The sequence below is a fragment of the Galeopterus variegatus genome, unplaced genomic scaffold (genome assembly GCF_000696425.1).
Source record: "Galeopterus variegatus unplaced genomic scaffold, G_variegatus-3.0.2 Scaffold210, whole genome shotgun sequence".
Taxonomy (NCBI): Eukaryota; Metazoa; Chordata; class Mammalia; order Dermoptera; family Cynocephalidae; genus Galeopterus; species Galeopterus variegatus.
This window is the reverse complement of record NW_007726321.1, coordinates 425,011-443,010: the sequence shown is the minus strand read 5'-3', so window position 1 is coordinate 443,010 and position 18,000 is coordinate 425,011. Positions and strand designations below refer to the sequence as shown.

General features: G+C 60.2%; 1 protein-coding gene across 1 annotated transcript in view; it reads left to right on the top strand.

Moving 5' to 3' along the window:
• The window catches only part of ZFPM1 (zinc finger protein, FOG family member 1), a 51,165-nt gene that overhangs the window by 32,441 nt on the left and 724 nt on the right, over nt 1–18,000 (top strand). Inside the window, exons 6-11 of the mRNA XM_008565885.1 lie at nt 9,666–9,768; nt 12,085–12,294; nt 16,051–16,284; nt 16,682–16,777; nt 16,858–17,004; nt 17,355–17,984. Of these exons, the coding sequence (XP_008564107.1) occupies nt 9,666–9,768; nt 12,085–12,294; nt 16,051–16,284; nt 16,682–16,777; nt 16,858–17,004; nt 17,355–17,984 (1,420 nt within the window). The remainder of the gene's footprint in view (nt 1–9,665; nt 9,769–12,084; nt 12,295–16,050; nt 16,285–16,681; nt 16,778–16,857; nt 17,005–17,354; nt 17,985–18,000) is intronic.

Genomic DNA, 18,000 nt, shown 5'->3' with positions numbered 1-18,000 from the left:
CAGGGGGCGAAAGAGTCATCCCATTTCTATCTCTGTGGGTCCTTCTGATGACAGAACAGAGCATCATTGGTGCCACGGTCTTCACGGCTCCCCACACTTGCTGATCTCCTTTGTCACAGAGCAGCCCCCGCCTGGGCACAGCCTTCCAAGGGCAGACCCTTCTGCGGACACAGACCCCGCTCTGGTGTTTGTCTTGGATTTCTTTCCGAGGCTACCTTCTATTTATGGCAAGTCGGTCTGGTTTCCTCTCGCAGCACATACACAGGCTTTTTTTTTCAATACATTTTAGTTACGAAAGGGCGTGGAGGTACAGAAAACTAATGAGCAGCCTCAGGCAGCAGCGGGGCAGCACACAGCATGATGGGAGCGGGAGGGGCTCATGCACACACGTGTCCCGCAGGTGCCCCCCAGCCCTGGTGGCACACACCTAGGAGGCTAAGCAGCACCCGGGTCAGTCCCCTCAAGCCCAGGCTCAGGTGCCCCCAGTGTGCAGGCGTAGCCATGGCCTGGGCCTTTTGTTTCCTGACATGGCATTCAGGCATGGTTTGATCCAGGGTACGCACTGGCTGGCTGGTACCACACAATGCTGGGTCTCCATATCCACACCCTAAACAGGCGAGGACAGGGCTACAGGCCAGCACACCTGGCAGTTAGAGCCCCCATTTCTCAGCCTTGAACACACAGCGGCAGGAGCTTAGCTCACAGCAGCATGCATGGGACTGGTGGCACACAGCAGGCAGAAGCTCAGCTGCAGACCCTGGGACCCAGCGCTCACAGCCCCGTTCCATCCTGCATATGCAATAAAATCTGGGCTGTATGGTTGTGTTGAGTCAGAATCTCTGTGTTGAGGCCAGGCCTCTGGATGTTGGAAAAGCCTCTTGGAGTTGTACCCCTGCCGGGCCCCCCACATGGTCTTTCACAGATGAGGGGTCAGCTGAGAGGGGCAGACGCTTGTCCCAGGCTGCCCAGCAAGTCAGCAGGAGGCTGGTCCAGGCCAACGGCCAGGCCGTCCCCATTGTGCAGGGTCCAGATCATGGGGTCTCCTGCCATCAGGCCATTTCCTCACTGTGTATCCCCAGGCAGGCCCCCGCCCACTCTGAGCTACCATTTCCTCAGCTCTGGGGACCTTGGCAGGACACGGGAGGGGCCTGAAGCTTCCTTTAGACCTGAGCCTGCAGACCTGCCAACCTCCCTGCAAAGGAGAGGGTGGGCAGAGCTGCAAGCTTGTCTGTGAAGGGGGAAGCAGACGGCACACCAGCCTGCCAGAGCAGCTGGGCAATTGCATGATAATCTGCCAGTGGTGCTTGACACAGGGCCTGGCATAGGAGGGACAACAGTCTTGCGCCATGGTTAACAGTGGAAGCTCCAGGGTGGCAGGTTTGGGCTCCATGCAAGGAGCCAGATTTCAGCTCCACTGTGGGAAGGAAGCAGTGGTGTTTAGAGTGGGTACTGCAGAGAGTGAGCTCCCCATCGCTGGAAGCGTGCAAAGGGCAGTTGACTCTTCTGGGATGTAGGGGCACTGGGAGGCATTTAATGGTTGGAAGGAGAAATGAGTGGGTGGGCCGGGAGCTCCAAGGCTGTCATCTCTGAACTCTGAAAGCGCCAAGAAAACCCATACGTAGTGACCAGGAACACAAGCAAGAGTGTCTGAGAGCCGGGACTGGGAGTCTTGGTGTGTTCTGCACCTGTCTCCTCTGCTCCCTGCTGGGGTCGGTCAGACCCATCCAGGATAGCCACGTGTACATTGCAGACAAGCTCCACACGCCCTCCTTACGCAGGGCCCTTCATTTCCTCCCCCCAACCCTATGAGGCAGTACCACTGTCCCATTTTACAGATGAAAAAACTGAGGCTCTGAGAGGTTAAGTGACTTGCCCAAGTCACCAGGATCAAATAGCAGAGTGAGAATTGGAAGCCACCTCTGCCCATCCACCAGAGACCCCCGCAGGCTCTTCAACACAGGGTTGAGGGGGGTGCCACTGGAAGCCTGGCCTTGGCCCCAACCTGCCACTCCTTGCCCCAGCCTCGCCCAGCCACCAATATCCCCTCCCTCTCCACCTCCCTCCTCTCCAGGGGTTTTGTCCTGTCCAGTGGCTCAGGTCAGCCTGAGGAGACTGGCACCAGGGTGGAAACCCTCCGCAGGCGGCCAGATAATGTCCAAGGGGAGTGGGGGAGTGAGGGCCAGAGGAGCCTTTGAGGCTGTTGCAGAGCAGCCCGGGAGGAAGAGCCTCCCCTGCTCTTCCCTGGCCCAGGCTTTATCTCCTGCAGAATTAAATCCGTGATTAACCCTTATCTCCCCAGCAACGCGCTATCTCCGCCTCGGCGCCAAGTGTCCAGACACCGTACAAGATGATTGATTTCTTAAAGATACGTGCGCCTTTCCGATACTTCATTTATTGTCTAAATATTTTTGCTAACATTTCAGCGGGCCCCTTATCGACCTCGGCTGATGGGTCCCAGCTCTCTCCCCCGTGCTTTCCTGAGGAAGACATCGCCTCCTGCCCCAGATTGTCCTGTCAGCCACCAGGCAGTCTGTCTTCTCTCTTTGCAGAGGGAGGAGGGGGTGGGTGTGGATCAGATGCGGTCACCCTTTCCCGCTGGCCTCCTCAGGGCTGGGGGCTGCTCACAGGCAGGGAAGAGTGGGGGACAGGGTGGCTACCCCACAGTCTCCTGTGCACCACACATTGCAGGTGAGCACCCAGGAAGGAAACTGAGCACACAGAGCCCTAGCCAGGCATTGAGAGTCTCGGTTCTGGCACTGACTTGCTGTGTGACCTAGGGCAGGTCCCTTCCCTGATCCAGCTGCAGCTTCCACTGCTGCCAAACCAGGGGTTGGAGGAGAGGTTCCTCAGGGCCCAGCCAGCTCCAAAATTTACAGTCATGGGCTGACTGGTTAGCTCAGTGGGTTTAGAGTGCAGCCTTATAACCCCAAGGTCACTGGCTCAGATCCCATACCAGCCAGCTGCCCAAGAAAAAAAAAAAAGGTCAAAATTTTACAGTCAGATACAGAAGAAATGCTGATGATGGACGGGTGGTGGGTGGGTGAGTGGAGAGATGACTGGATAGGTGGATGGGTGGATGAATAGATGGATGATGGATGGGTGAATAAATGGATGGATAGGTGGATGGATGGATGGATGGATGGATGGATGGATGGGTCGGTGGGTATGTGGGTGGGTGGATGGATGGATGGGTGAGTGGTTGGGTGAGTTGGTGGATGGAAAGATGGATGGATGAGAAAATGACCAACTCTTTCACCCCAGCCTGGACCATGCTGGCTCTGTCCATCTGCCTGTCCAGTTGTCACCCACTTCAGCCATGAGGCCACAAAGGCATCAGTGAGATTAGCAGAGGGCCCATGGTTGCCAAGCAGGACAGTACGTCCAGTAGGAAAAGCCCCTACCCTAGAGGCTGAAGTGGAACCACCCAGGCCCCAACCTGCCATGTGGCTTTGGTTGAGTCTTCTCCAAGGGCTCGGTGGGGAGGGGACTTTGGGTCAGCCTCCCCAGTCTGTGACCCATGATGTCCTGAGGCTCCCTCATCTGAAGGTGGGGCCATCACTTCTGGAGGCACCACAGCTGCACAGGGCCAAAGGCAGGCATCGGGGGCCTCTTGGCAAGGCTGGGGGAGCTGAGCCAGGTTCCTCCCCGCTTTGGTTTTCACTGACATCTGTAATAGGTAATAAATTCAAAAGGGACAGGGAATATCCAGGGAAAGTCTCTCCCCACCCAGCCCCCAAGCAGCCCCTGTGCCCACTTTCTGGTGACTTCCAGCACACCCCAGCCCAGCTGTGCACACTACTTCTTGGCAGATGGGACAAACTGCATGCTGCTCTGTACTGCTTTGGCCAACTTCTGAAACCTTTCTGAGTGATCTGCGTCATTCCCGTCCTCTTCCCCACTGCGCGGGGGTCTGGGGAGCACCACTGCAGACCTAGCCCACCCTAGTGCCAGCTGGGGCCATCCAGTGCTCAAAGGGGACAGCAGGGGACAGCCTCAGCATCTTGCTTCCCGCCTGTCCCTCCTCGGCCATGAGCCCCAGCCTGAGGGCGTCAAGCTCGGAGTCGGGGAAACTTGGCCTGGTGCCAGCCATGTGACCAGTGCTTTATGCAGGGCCCTTGGCTGTCTAGCCTCAGCATTCCCACCTGAGACACAAGTCACACTATGAACATGCCTTGGCAATGGGAGGCTCCTGACCACTAAGGTCTCCTGAGTACCACAACCTGGGTGTATTGCACAATTTTATTCTCCCACAGTTCTGTGTGAGAAGGGCTGGCCCCCTCTGGGGTCTCTGAGGGAGACTTTGCTCCAGGCCGCTCAGCTTCTGGCATCTCCAGCCGTCCTGTGTTCAGTGGCTTCTAGACGTGTTGCTGCAGCCTCTGCCTCTGTCTGCATGTGGCTTCTCTCTATTCTCTTTTAGGGACATGGGTCATTAGATTTAGGGCTCATCCCAGTCCAGAATGATCTCATCCCAGATCTTTGCCTTAATCAGATCTGCAAATAAAGTCAAGGTCATAGGCTGCGGTGCACATCTTTGGGGGCCACCACTTAGCCCACTGCACAGGGCTAGTGAGCACCTGGCTGGGGCTCAGCCCAGGTTGGGCCCTGGAGGCAACTGTCAGGTCTAGCCTTGACTGGGCACTGGGCTGAGGGGGAGGATGGCATGGGGGGCCCTGCAGCTATGGGGAGATGGGGGAGACAGGAGACCTGTCAGTCCAGGCCTGCTCCTGGCCTTGCTGGGTCCCTGGGAACTGTGTTTCTCCATGCCTCAGTTTCCCTGCCTGCAGTGGGAGGAGCTTGGATAGTACCCCAGGCACCTAGAGCTTAAGGGGGCTCTGCGTCCCCTCCAGACACGTCAAAAGACCAAAGCTGAGGGCTGGGAGCAGCCTCTCCATCTTAGGCCCTGGCCCACCCCACCCCATGAGCCAGGGCAGCCATGGGCACAGGCCTACCCTTTGGTGGGTTCCCTCCCTGGGCCCAGGGGCCACGGAGGTGGCAGCTGAGACCAGCCAGCATAAAGGATGGCTGGCGAGAGGATCGTGATACATACACACCATCTTCAACTTTTGACCTTCTCTCCAGGTGCTCACCACCCTCATGGGGCCAGCTCCTGCAACTCACTGTCTTTGGGGGGCTCAGGATGACACCTGGCTATTCTCTCGAGTCACACTACCTGATCTTTGCCCTTGCCATCCCCTGTCCCCTGCCATCCCCTGTCCCCTACTGTCCTCTGTCCCTGATATCCACACAGTTTCCTTCCTCACCCCAGGCCTGGCCGCCTGCCCTGGCTTCAGCTGCCAACCGCTGGCCCCACCAGGCCTCCAGCCCTCCTCAGCCAGTCCCCATTTCTCTGTTGTGTCCCCCTCCAGCCTCCACTGGTGGTTTCTGCTGGCCGCTCACTGCAGTGTCCACCCCGGGAGGTCAGGGACTGCACATTCTGTTCACTGCGCCCCAGCCCCAGCACACAGCTGGCCCTCAGGGAGTGTCGGCTAGGTGCCTGAGCGGGCGAGTGAATGAGTGAGCAAGTGGCGAAATGGCTGCGGGGATGCAGTGACCATATCACAGACCGGGTTCCAGTCCTGTGTGTCTAGCCTTCTGTGAAATGGGCTCCTCGTGGGGCCTGCGGAGACCACAGGAGCCGAGTGGCCTTCACACGGCTGATGTGGCCTTTTGTGAAGGGAAGCAGAATGCAGTGGGGGTGGCTCAGGAGGGGCTGACGGACGAAGGGAGGGACATCAGAGCCACCAGCTGCCACAGACACAGCCCTGACCCCACCGTGACCTGCTGCTGGTACTTCAAGCCAACGGTGACCCGGGGGAGGCCCAGACGGCCCTGCTGGGCTTCTGAAGGGCTGTCTCCCTCCCAGAGTGGGCCCCCACACCCCAAGATGGGCCCATGTCTCTCCCACAGCCTGGTGAGATGCGCAGCGAGGTCTGGGAGCAGCCTCAGATGGAGCTGTGGCAGCGGATGCGGTGCAGATAGGGTTTCTGATGGTTATCGCCACGCAGAGTCCAGACACTGACCTCTTTGTTGGGGGAAACAAGGAGCGTTCTCAGATCCGCCCAGAGAATTTAAAGTGGCCGCCTGCTATCCCAGGGCTGGGTGGGGCCGCCAGGGAGCCAGGAGGGAGGGTCGGGCGACTGCGAGGGGCAATGAGCAGGGCAGGGGCCGCGGCTCTCTGCGGACCTGGACACGCCTGTCCAGGCCGAGCCAGGTCCCAGGTGGGGCTTGGGTCGCCTGGAGAGGGAAGGCGGCCACCACGCTCATCTCTGACAGTCTTGGCAGAGGGCCTGGGTTGGGAAGTTAAAAATGGGCCCCTCCCCGACTTGCCCCCGCTGCCAACAGGCAGGACAGGGTCAGAGGGGAACCTTCAGCCCCGGAGTAAAAGGCTTCTGTTCCAGGGCTGTTCAGAAATGGGGGGAAAAAGACAACTACAGAGGAAAGAGAATAACGAGCAGCCCCAGGCTGTGTCACCCCCCAGGGGAAGCAGGAGCTGAAATTCGCTTCCTGACTTAACGTCCAGTGGCCCCAACGCCAGCAGCAGCTCCCGGGGTTGGGGGCCGGTGGTTCACACAGGACGAGGGGCTGTGCTCTCTCTGCCCTGGGAGCTGGCAGGGTGGGGGCCCTGCACCCCAAGGGCAGGCCCCCCCCTCCCCAGCCTTTCCTCACCTAAGTGGGGGTGTCAGGCCCCTTCCAAGTCAGCCTGTCTTACAGCCTGGACCTCCTGGCCCTGACCCCTCTTCTTCCTCACCTTGCCCTGCACAGATAGGACTGTGCACCCAGCCCCACCCAGGTGGCACCAAGCAGGTGCTCCAGCACTGTGGGGTGACTGTGATGGGTGACGTCAGGGGAGGCACAGGCCATGCTTGGCACCAGGGCTGGGGACATGGCGGTGGCCCTCTCTCTCCACCCAGAAACTCCACAGAGAAATTAGGGGCTGTGCAGCGTCAGCAAAGTTGCGGGCGCACGCGCGTGTTTTTATCATGCTGGGAGCACGCTGCTTCCGAGAGCGATAAGCACTAAACCGACCAGGAGGCTGTCAGTCTCAGTTTGAGGGTTTAGAAATATTGGGACGAATAATTAGATTTCATATCGTTACTGCAGCGCCCGTCGGAGGACCAGGCGGATTAATTTTTTTCACCCTCCTCCGTTCATTAATATTCATTAGAGACTCAGGAAGGCCTTGCAGGGAGGGCCAGGACCAGGCCGGGCACAGCTGGGATGCGGGAGCCGCCACCATCCCTCCTTTGTGCTAGGCCTGCCCTCTGCCTTGCTCCCAGAGTTTGCTCCCAACTGCCCTAGCTGTGGCCTCAGTGGAAGCCTCTGTCCAAGCCAACAGGGACCCACAGTGGGCGGGCAGCTCCTGTCCCCTGCACTGCAGCCCTGGGAACCTTCAGGGCATCTATCATAAGTGGGGTGCCCACCTGCCACCAGCCTGCCTGGTGCAGGCTCTTTGGAGGAGATACTGACCCAGAATTGACATTTGGCTAAGGCTGGCCTGGTCTGGGCCCCTGTGGACCCACCCTGCCCGGCTTCTCCTGCAGCCGAAGGGAAAGCAAAAGCAGGGTGCCGGAGCCCATCTGTGTCGTGTGCGGGGTGCGCGCCAGGCAGGCACTTTCAAAGAGCTTCCCACAGATCACTACTTCCCAGCACACTGGCAGGAAGCTCAGTCACAGAGAGATGGAAGTGACTCTCCTGAGGTTCCCCAGAAAGCTGGTGGCAGGACAAGGACGGGCCAGAGCGGGCAGAGGCTCAGGCCTCCCCGCCACCTGGCAACAGGTCCGTGGGGGGTTGGGGGGCATCACCTGTTTGCAGGTGAGAAACCAAGCTGGGGGCAGGGACTGCACACCTCCCTTCCTGGGGTCAGGGCTTATCTCCACTCACCTGTTCCATGACTGAGCCACGTGGCTGCAGGCAGGTGATGCAGAAGTCACTGGCTCCCCTGGCCAGGCTGCCCTGCCCTTGCCATGAGTTGTCACCATGAGTTCCCAGCCAGCAGGCCTTATCTCACTGGATCCCTGCACGTGCCACGTGGATGGGGCCAGGATGCAGAGGGGATCCAGGTGGTGCCCAGCCTGAGGTTATGGAGGGGAGGCCTCGCTCAGAAGCTAAGGCAGTCCCCAGGCATGACAGGCAAAACCCAGGAAAGTGCATGGCCTTGGTGCAGGGAGGTGCCCCAGAACCCCACCAGCGACACCTCTACACACTTTTGCCAACCCAGTTTCTCCTTCCACCCCAGCCAAACACACAGCCTTCCTACCGGGGGAGTGCCAGCCTGACCGCCATACTCGCCACAAGTACACAAAACCGTCCTATGCAGGCAGCAGCACCTCCAGGTGATGCTGGGTTTTCAGTTAAAGGTCTTGATGCAGAATTTCTGGTTAAAAGTCATTTATTTGTGTAAAACATAAAACAAGTATGTTTACAGGAAAACATTCAAGCACGGACCTGCCCTGTGCTTGTCCATAGGGTACCCGGTTGGCTGAGCTTGGGACCACCATGTGGAGGAGCGAGCACAGAACTGGGGCGGGGGTGGGGGTGGACTCAGCCCTGTGGGAGGGGGCTGAGGCCCATGGAGGAAGCAGACATCACCCCAACCTCCCGACACAGAGTAAGGCAGGCTTCTGCCTGTGGGCCACACCTCCCAGGCTGTCCCACCCCAGCCCTCTCCCAGCACCAGGCTGCCCTGAGACAGGGGCCACGTGCGTTTCCTCTGCTGCCGGGCTGGGGGCCAGGGTGCAGGGGCGCAGGAAATGAGGCAGCAGCCTTAAGGGCTGGGCTGAGTGCTCCTTCCTTCCAGGCGCTGCGAGGGCCCGGCTCTCAGGCCGAGCTGCAAAGGGAGAGCATGGCATGGCCAAGGCGGTGCTGGCACTCCTCTTCCCGTGCCTCAGTTTCCTCATCTGTGAAATGGGGGGACAGTGGGGCTGGAGGGGCCAGGGGCTGACCCGACACAACACCATCTGTCTCTAGGGCCCTCGGGGAGGGGGCTGGTGCCTAGCCAGCCTCAGAGTGGGGACGGAGTGCTGCTGGGCCCAGGTCTGCGTGTGCTGGTCCAGGAAGTGGACAGGGATCAAGGGGGCCCTGCCATGCCCTGCAGCAGGGAGGGGAACCCCACTGTCAGGAGAGAACCCCAAGGCCCGAGAGGACACAGCAGTCCATCTCTAGGGAGATGCCATCTACTCTGGGTGATCTTGGCCTCAGCCCACGGAGCTCATTTTGGAGGTGTCCACGTGGACTGTGTCATCCCAGCCAGCAGCCCCACCAAGGCTGGGGCAGGGCACAGGAGAGAATGTAGAACTGGGTGCAGCTCAGTCTTTGCCACTTGCTGGCTGTGTGACCTTGGGCATGTTGCTTGACCTTTCTGGGGCTTAGTTGCCAAGAGAACCCAGTGCCCAGACACAGACCTCTGTGTTCCAGCACAGTGTGTGACAGGGAGCTGGCCACCCTCTCAGCCCTGCTGGCCGGTGCTGTGACACAGGACGGTACATGCCACACTCCCTGTCAGCTGCTGGGCCCATGACCACACACACCGTGAGTGTCCACAGCCCAGCCTGGCAGCTCCCACCGGGCGGCAGCAGAGCCCCAGTCTCACAGGCATCCCCCATGTGCCCCGCAGCAGGGTGCTGCAACCTTCCTTTGTTGACTGCCTTCCACCTCGCTCTCCCCAGAGCCCGGCCCTGACCCTGCTGCTGGTGGACAAGGCCTGCTGGCTGAGGATGCTGCCCAGAGCCGTGACTGAGGCTGAAGCCAACGCAGAGATCTACAGGAAGGGTTGGTATCCTGCAGCACTGCCCTCCTGGCCTGTGGCCTTCTGGAAGGTGGGGTCACTTGGCTCTCCCTGGGCTGGGCCTTTAAAGGGAAACCAGCCTGTTTGGGCCATGGGTGGGGGGAGGCGAGCTGCTCCCTGGTACGGCCAGGCCACCCCTGCACCCCATGCTGAGTGACCAGGGACCCATCCCGTCCTGGCCCCTGGAACTGCAGTCTGAGGCAGATGCTCAACTCAGATAAACCAGGACCCAGTCAAATCATTTAGGAAGAAGCCACCCAGGCAGTTTGGACCCAGTAAGACGTCCGCCGCTGGGGGTGGGGGTTCTCTCCTTCTCCCCGACTCGGACAATGACTGCTGTTGGGGCCTCTGGGAGACCACTGAGGGGCAGTGGCAGGGATCCTGAAGCCCAGGCTGGCCGGGGCAGTGGGCCCGGCTACAGGTGCCCATTAGACCAGGGCCCCATGCAGTCTCACTGGCTCCAGGGCAGTCAGGACTGTGCTCAAACCCAGCTGTGCCCCTTACTAGCTGTGAGACCTTGGGAAGTCCCTTCATCTTCTGAGGCCTGTTTCTCTATCTGGAAGATGGGTAGGGGGCTGAGGGAAAAGTTTACTCAGACCCCTGGGGCTCGCTCCCTGCACTTGCCTGGCCCCGCGGCTTCCCTCTTGTCTCCCACACCTTCTAGAAGAAGTGGCAGGGCTAGGGTGGGGGGAGGCCTGGGAGGAAGGAGGTAGAGCAGGAAGGAGTCCCCTCACAGCCAGTCCTCTCAGCACAGGAAGAAAGTCCAGGACACAGACACATGGCTGGGTGGGGGTGGGGGGGCACAGCTCTCGGGAATCGCCCACCCACACTTTGTTCTTCAGAGACTTGGCTGTAGTGACAGCCCCCCATTCTGCCCTGGAGAGGGGGGTCATTCCTGCGGAAATCAAGGCACAGCCTTCCCAGTACGTGAGGCTCTCAGGGGTCAGGGCCATGGGAGGCCCCCTGGTTAAAGACGTGGAGAGAGGCTGAGGTCCAAGGGGAGGATGTGGGGACACATGCTTGTGACTTCTACAGGCCAGTGATGGCTGTGCACCCACTGACACCAGAAATCCACCTCATTCCCCTATGGGGGTTCGTTTGTAGAATGTTCTGGGGCTGCCACCCATGGAGCCACCTCCTGAGCACATGGCACACTCAGCTGCACGTCCCCAGTGGAGGCGCAGCTCCATCCTGAGGCCATGCAGGCGGGGCCGTCACTCTAAAGAGTTTCCCACGCCTGGGGGCCTCCCAGGGGGTGATGGCCTGTGCAGAGGGGGGCCTGGGCCAGCACTTCACCCCTGTGTGCTCAGTTTCTCCATTTGTAAGGCAGAGGACCCCTGCCCTTCTTCCTGCCAATGGGTGCTCTACAGACCCAGAGAGAGCAGTCAGACCAGGAAGAAACGTACTCAAAACAGTGGGGCTGGCGTTGGCTGCAAGCAGCCAGCCACGTGTTTGCGCACCCAGCCCAGACAAGGGCCAGTTAGCACTGCCCGGCCTGGTCAGCAGGGCTCCAGCCCAGTGTGGTCACAGGGCAGGACAAGGGTCCTTGCAGTGTCCATGCGGATGACGGTGACCTCACGGGTAAGGGGGTGGGCCTTCACCTCTGGTTGTTTCCTGGGGGCAGTCTAGGACGCCGTGATCCCTAAGGCTCTCCAGCCTCAGACGGACCCACCGCGGCAGCACGTGTACTAGTGGGTGGCAGCCCCTCTCCAGCCCACTCCTCACATGAAAGCGCAGCCTGGGGACTGTAGGCACTGTAGGCGGACCAGCCGCCCCGCTCAGTCTGGATTTTATTGGCCGAGGCTGCCCCCTACAGGCTGCTGCAGGAACAGCCACACCTGGCTGATTTCAACAGAGGGTAGGGGGCCATTCCAGGACCCACACCTCCAGCCACTTTCTCGGGGGTTTGGGGGGCCCGAGTCGCCACTCAGGGTCCTCCCCCCCTGTTGTTCCACCACCTGTCCTACACATCATGCCCTTCCTGGAGAACAGGGCAATGTGCTGGCTCTCAGGGCCCTCCCACTAGGATAGGCACAGGACAGGGAGGCCCAAGGAGCTAGCAGGCATGAGCGCCCTACACCCAGGGGACCACTTCGCCTCGCCCCTAGAGGCAGGGTGGCATGCATCGAAACCAACAGCCACAGCCACCTGGCCAGGCACCAACCCCAGCCCCCACCCCAGACTTGAAAGCCCAAGTGAAGATGAGGCAGTGCAGAGAGGCACAGGAGGATCAAGGGGCAGGTAGCAGCGGGTGCCCAGGGCTGCAGCCCCTAGCATCACAGATGCCTGTATCCCTCCAGATGAAGCCCTCTGGTGCAGGGTCACCAGGCCGGTGCCAGCAGGTGGACTCCTGAGCGTGCTCCTGGTGGCCGAGCACTGCAGCACCCCCAGCCACCCCATGAAGAAGGAGCCAGTGGAGCCCACGAGCCCAGCCCCCATACACAGTGACATCCATCTGCTACCCCAGCAGGCCGGGATGGCATCCATCCTCGCCACGGCGGTCATCAACAGTGAGTGTGCCCGGGCACGGGGCTCCTGGCTGCAGGAAGAACAGAGACAGGAAGGGAAGTCAATGTGGTCACCCTAAGCCTCCTGAGGGGGCAGCCCCAGCCAGGCTGCAGGTGTCGGTATCATGGAGATGGGGCAGCAGTGTGAGCCAAGCTTTAACACAGGGATGTGGGTCACCAAGGTTAGGGTCACATAGTGGGAAGAGGCCCAGCAGGCAGGCAGGCTTGAGGCACAAACCTGGCTCTGACCCTTCCCTCCATGCCAAACCAGGCTTGTGCCACTCCCCAGAGGGTGGGCAGCAAGGCCAGTTTTGATAGCGGCAGCAGCACTGGCCTTGAAACAGGGCAGGTTCCTCAGCCTCAGCATCTAACACCAGGGATCGGACAGTTCCATGGTGGGGACAGTTCCATGGTCCTGTGCCCTGTGGGCTATTAAGCAGCATCCCTGGCCTCAGCCCCCTAGATGTCACAACCACCTACCTCCCAGTTGCCACAATGCAAATATCTCTAGATGTGGCCAGATGTTCCTAGGGGACAAAGCCACCCCTGGAGGAGGAAAGACTGTGACTTCTTGCCAGTGGCTCTCTGAACCTTGGAGAGTGGCTGTGAGAATCAGGATTCCCTCGTCTCACAGATAATCACTTTACATCCACTGTGAACCAAGCAGTGTTCAAGGCATTGGGGTCACTGAGGTGGCGGCACTGGCCTGCCCTGGGGGAGCCACCACTCCAGAGAGGCAAACAGTGGCTTTATTGAGAAGGAAGACAACCTCAGACGTCGGCATATCCCATGAGCGGTGGGATGACGTGGTAAGACCAGCTGGGGGCTGCTCTTATGGGTTGCTCAGAACACCGCTCTCAGGAGATATTGGTTAAGCTGAGACTCAATGTCACCGTGTCAGGCTGGGACACAGCAGCCGCATGGGACACAGCGGCCGCATGGGCAGCCCTATGGGGGTGGCAGAAGTGTGCAGGGGGCTCCTCCAAGGGAGGCTCCAGCAAGGGGCCTGGATTTCTTCTTGGAGCAAGGACTGCACCAGAGCGCTTTTACGCAAGGAAGTGAAGATCGGATTTAGTTTCAGTCACCCTGGCTGCTAGGTGGAGACTCTAGGGCTACAAAACTGGCACAAGTGTGACCTTGTTGAGCAAGTCAAACACAAAGACGGCTTGAAGTAGGTGCAGGCAGCAGGTAGCTCCAGCGCTGAGGCAAGCAGGGCCCACAGGTGGGGGAAGGACGCAAGCCAGGCATGAGGCCACGGGGCTCTGGTGTAGCCGTGCAGGTGGACATTGGTCAGTACACCCAGTCTGACGGAGAAGACCCCCACTCTGAGCGTCCTGACCTCAAGACGCCTGCCAGACACTAAAAGGGAACCTTGGAACCTGCTGATAGTCACAGCTGGGGCTCAGGGCCAAGGTCAAAACCAGACAGAGCCGCAAAGAGAGAGCCACAGCACTCCGGACACCAAAGTCGGGGGAGAGGGGCATCTGCCAGGGGACAGAGTGAGCTGCCGTGAAAGTATTGGGGGGGAGGGTCTGCTGTGTTCAGCTTGTGGCAAGACTGAGAGCAAGGAAGTGGGGACTGGACCTGGCAGCACAGAGGTCACTGTGACCCTGGCCAAAGCTAGTCCAACTGAGCAAGTCAGCAGAGAGGAGACACGTGGTGGGGGACAGAGATGAGCTGGTCAGGGGTCTGGGCCTGCGTGGCTGGTACCAGGGCAATTCCAGCACAAGCTCATGTCCCAGTGGAAGTGACCAGGGGAGAAAGAGAAACTGGTGACATCAGAGAGCATGCATGGCAGATATGGGGTCCGTGCCAGAGTGGGGGGCTGGTCAGGCAAGGTCCCAGGTGGATGGGGGGGGCAAGAACATGGAGGGCTAAGAGGAGGCAGTAGGCAAACAGGGTCCGCTGGCTTTGTCTCCTACCGGGGTGGGGGGTGCCAAGGTTTGAGGGAGATGGAAGGCTGTAACAGCCGCTCGGGCCAGGGCGGCCACCTCGCTAGGGCAGGGGAAGTGGGCCAGCAGCAAGCCTCACGGGGTGAGAGAGGGTCCCAAACCCTCTGGCAGTCTCCTTCCCCACAGCCCGCAGAGCCTGCCTCCCTGCCTCCTCCTGGGGCCTTGTCTGGCTGCTCTGATGGGTGAGTGCAGGGAGCCCCAGCTCAGCCCTGCTGGGCCTCGGTTTCCTCCTCTCAGGTTTGAGTCCCTGGGGTCCGTCCTCATGGGAACGTTTCACTTAAGAGACACCACAGTGGGCTGGCTGGACATCTTGCTACATTTCCAAATCCTGCTTTTCCACAGGTGATGGGGCACGGGCTTCTGCTAAGCTGGTGGTCTGGAAGAGTCAGTCAGATCTGGGTTCAATCTTGAAACTCCACCATCCTGGGGATAAGGGCAGTATCAGCCTCATGGCTTTGGTGCAGGTCACACGAGCCTGGCCTGTGGCCAGTGGTCTGTGACCATCCTAGCTAAGTTTCCGGGCTATGGCCCCTGTCCCCACACCCCAGCCAGTAGCACAGTTCCCAGCAATGACCTTGCAGATACAGAAACAAACGACCTGGTGCCTCTCGGATCCCAGCTCAAGGCCTCAGCTGAGAGAGAACAGAGCTGAGGCTCCCAAATAAAAGGGGACTTGAAAAACAGAAATAACATAATAGGAAGGAGATTTGAGCCAGAAGTTACCAGAAAAACTACAGGTAGATGGGAGGAAGAGGCCACCTTACCCAAACACATGGGCCCATAAATTCCTTAGAAGAGGCAAAAGTGAAAACCTGGCAGCCTCCTGGGGAGAGGGGGACCACCCCCTCTGTGATGACTGTGGGCTCAGGATAAATATTGGAGAAGCCAGGTGAGAAACAAGTACTAACTTGCAGAAGCAGAAAGTAGATATCACATCAGCCTCTAAATGGAACGGGCTTAAGAGCCAGCTAAGGAATCCAGGGCCCCTCAGTTTTACATCAAGGTCATGGCCAAGCAGAACAAGCCCTCCCCCTTCCCTGTCTTCAGCCAAGGGGCTGCGGGCAGATGGAACAGGGATCTGGGACAGAAACAAACAGAATATTCCTTAAAGTCCTGCTAAAAAGGCAAACTGGGAACAGAGAACTGGCTGAGTACCTGTTAGAGGAATCCTCACCAGCTGGTGAAGCCACACTGGGCAGTCCAAAACCCCACAAACTCTGAAAAATTACACACAGTTCATTTGGGGTAAATTTGGTGAACTCAGCAAATCTGAGCATTCCGTCAGTAACTGCCATGGAGCCATCCAGGTGTGGGGAAGCAACAGACAAGGAGGGCTCTCAGCTTCTGCAGCTCCGGCCTCACTCCCCAAAGCCGCCCAGAGCCTCACTTGACTGCTATCCTAGCGCCTGAGTGCTAGGGGACCGTGCATGTGGGTTCCCTGTGCAGCCACCCACACACCTGTGCTCACCCCAGCCACATCATACGCAACCAGCCTCCCTCTGTCCACACTGCTTCCTTGGGCTCCCCCCACGAGGCCCCAATGTCTCCATATGGGGCTCACCACTGGAAGGGGGGCTCTGAGGAGGCAGGCACAGGGCAATTCCTCATGGGTCCCAAAGCATCCTGGAAATCTATAGGAAAGGGCCGGAGTTATCAAAGGACAGTCGAGGAGGGATAAGTTACCTGGAGGGGTTGGAACCTCGTTTCCTCTAGGCTGCAAGGACATTGGGGTCAGTGGAGCAAGGCCCTCATGCCCCCTGCCTCCACATGCCCACCCTCAGCCTGTGTCCTCCCCTCACCCTCACAGAAGACGTCTTCCCCTGCAAGGACTGCGGCATCTGGTACCGCAGCGAGCGCAACCTGCAAGCCCACCTCCTCTACTACTGTGCCAGCCGCCAGAGCGCCAGCTCCCCTACCACGGCTGCTGCAGACGAGAAACCCAAGGAGACTTACCCCAATGAACGCATCTGCCCCTTCCCCCAGTGCCGCAAAAGCTGCCCCAGCGCCAGCTCCCTGGAGATCCACATGCGCAGCCACAGCGGTGAGCGCCCCCTCCCCCCTTCTTAAAATGCCCCTCACTTCCTCTCATCAGCGCAGCGCGCCCTCAGCGCCATACCACAGACCAGACAGGCTCTCAGAACAGCACAGTACCAGGAAAACCAGCGTGGTGGCCTGTGTCCTCTTCTTATCACACCTCAAGGCCCCCCACAGGGCTCCCAGAGCAGGGGGCCCACCTGCAGCTGTCTGGATGGTCAGCTTAGGGATGGGCCCTTGCTGGAGTCCTGGGAGACAAGGGTCCAAGAAGGAGTTTAAAGAACCCTTCTCCCTCAGACCGTGTCACAGACTGAGCCCTGGGCCCAGTGCCCACCATCCTGGTCACTGGAATCCAAGGCCAGGCTGGGCTCCGGGGACCGGCCCTCACCTGCCCTGTGTTCCAGGAGAGCGTCCCTTTGTGTGCCTGATCTGCCTGTCGGCCTTCACCACCAAGGCCAACTGCGAGCGGCACCTCAAGGTGCACACGGATACGCTGAGCGGTACGTGGGCAGGCGGGGCTGGGGTCCGTGGGGTCAGGGCCGAGGCCTCAGGGCCCTGACCACCACAGCATGGCCCGCAGGTGTCTGTCACAGTTGCGGCTTCATCTCCACCACAAGGGACATCCTCTACAGCCACCTGGTAACCAACCACATGGTCTGCCAGCCAGGGTCCAAGGGTGAGATCTACTCGCCAGGGGCTGGACACCCAGCTGCCAAGCTCCCCCCAGGTGAGCAGCCTGAGCCAGGCTACCACTGCCTATGGGGCCCACTGAGGAATGGGGGGGGGGGGCTTATCAACAAAGCAGGGGGCGGGTCAACTTCAGCCTTAGCCCTGAACCACCTCTGCCCAGCCCAGCACTCCAGCTGTGGCCCAGCCAGGTCCCGCCCCAGGCCTGAAGCGAGGGCCCTGCGGTCTCCTTGCAGAGAATCTGGCCACCTTCCAGCAGCACACGGCCCTGCACAGCCCTCTGGCCTCAGCAGATCTGAGCCTGGACCTCTGCCCAGCCCAGCACTCCAGCTGTGGCCCAGCCAGGTCCCGCCCCAGGCCTGAAGCGAGGGCCCTGCGGTCTCCTTGCAGAGAATCTGGCCACCTTCCAGCAGCACACGGCCCTGCACAGCCCTCTGGCCTCAGCAGATCTGAGCCTGGCGCCCACCGCATCTCCAGGACGAGACAGGAAGGCCCAGGCCGAGGCCACCAACGGAGAGGCCAGAGTGACCCCCCAGAATGGAGGCAGCAGCGAGTCCCCGGCGGCCCCCAGGAGCATCAAGGTGGAGGTGGCGGAGGAGCCCGAGGCGGCCCGCGCCCCCGGCCCCAGAGAGCCAGGGCCCCAGGCCCCTTCGCGGACACCATCGCCTCCCAGCCCTGCTCCGGCCAGGGTGAAGGCCGAGCTGTCCAGCCCCACACCGGGTTCCAGCCCAGGGCCTGGCGAGCTGGGCCTGGCCGGGGCCCTCTTCCTGCCGCAGTACGTGTTCGCGCCGGATGCGGCGCCCCCCGCCTCGGAGATCCTGGCCAAGATGTCCGAGCTGGTGCACAGCCGGCTGCAGCAGGGCGCGGGGGGCGCGCCGGCAGGCCTCTTCGCCGGGTCCCCGAAGGGTGCCACGTGCTTCGAGTGCGAGATCACCTTCAACAACGTCAACAACTACTACGTGCACAAACGACTTTACTGCTCGGGCCGCCGCGCGCCCGAGGACGTGCCCGCCGCGCGCCGTCCCAAGGCGGCCCC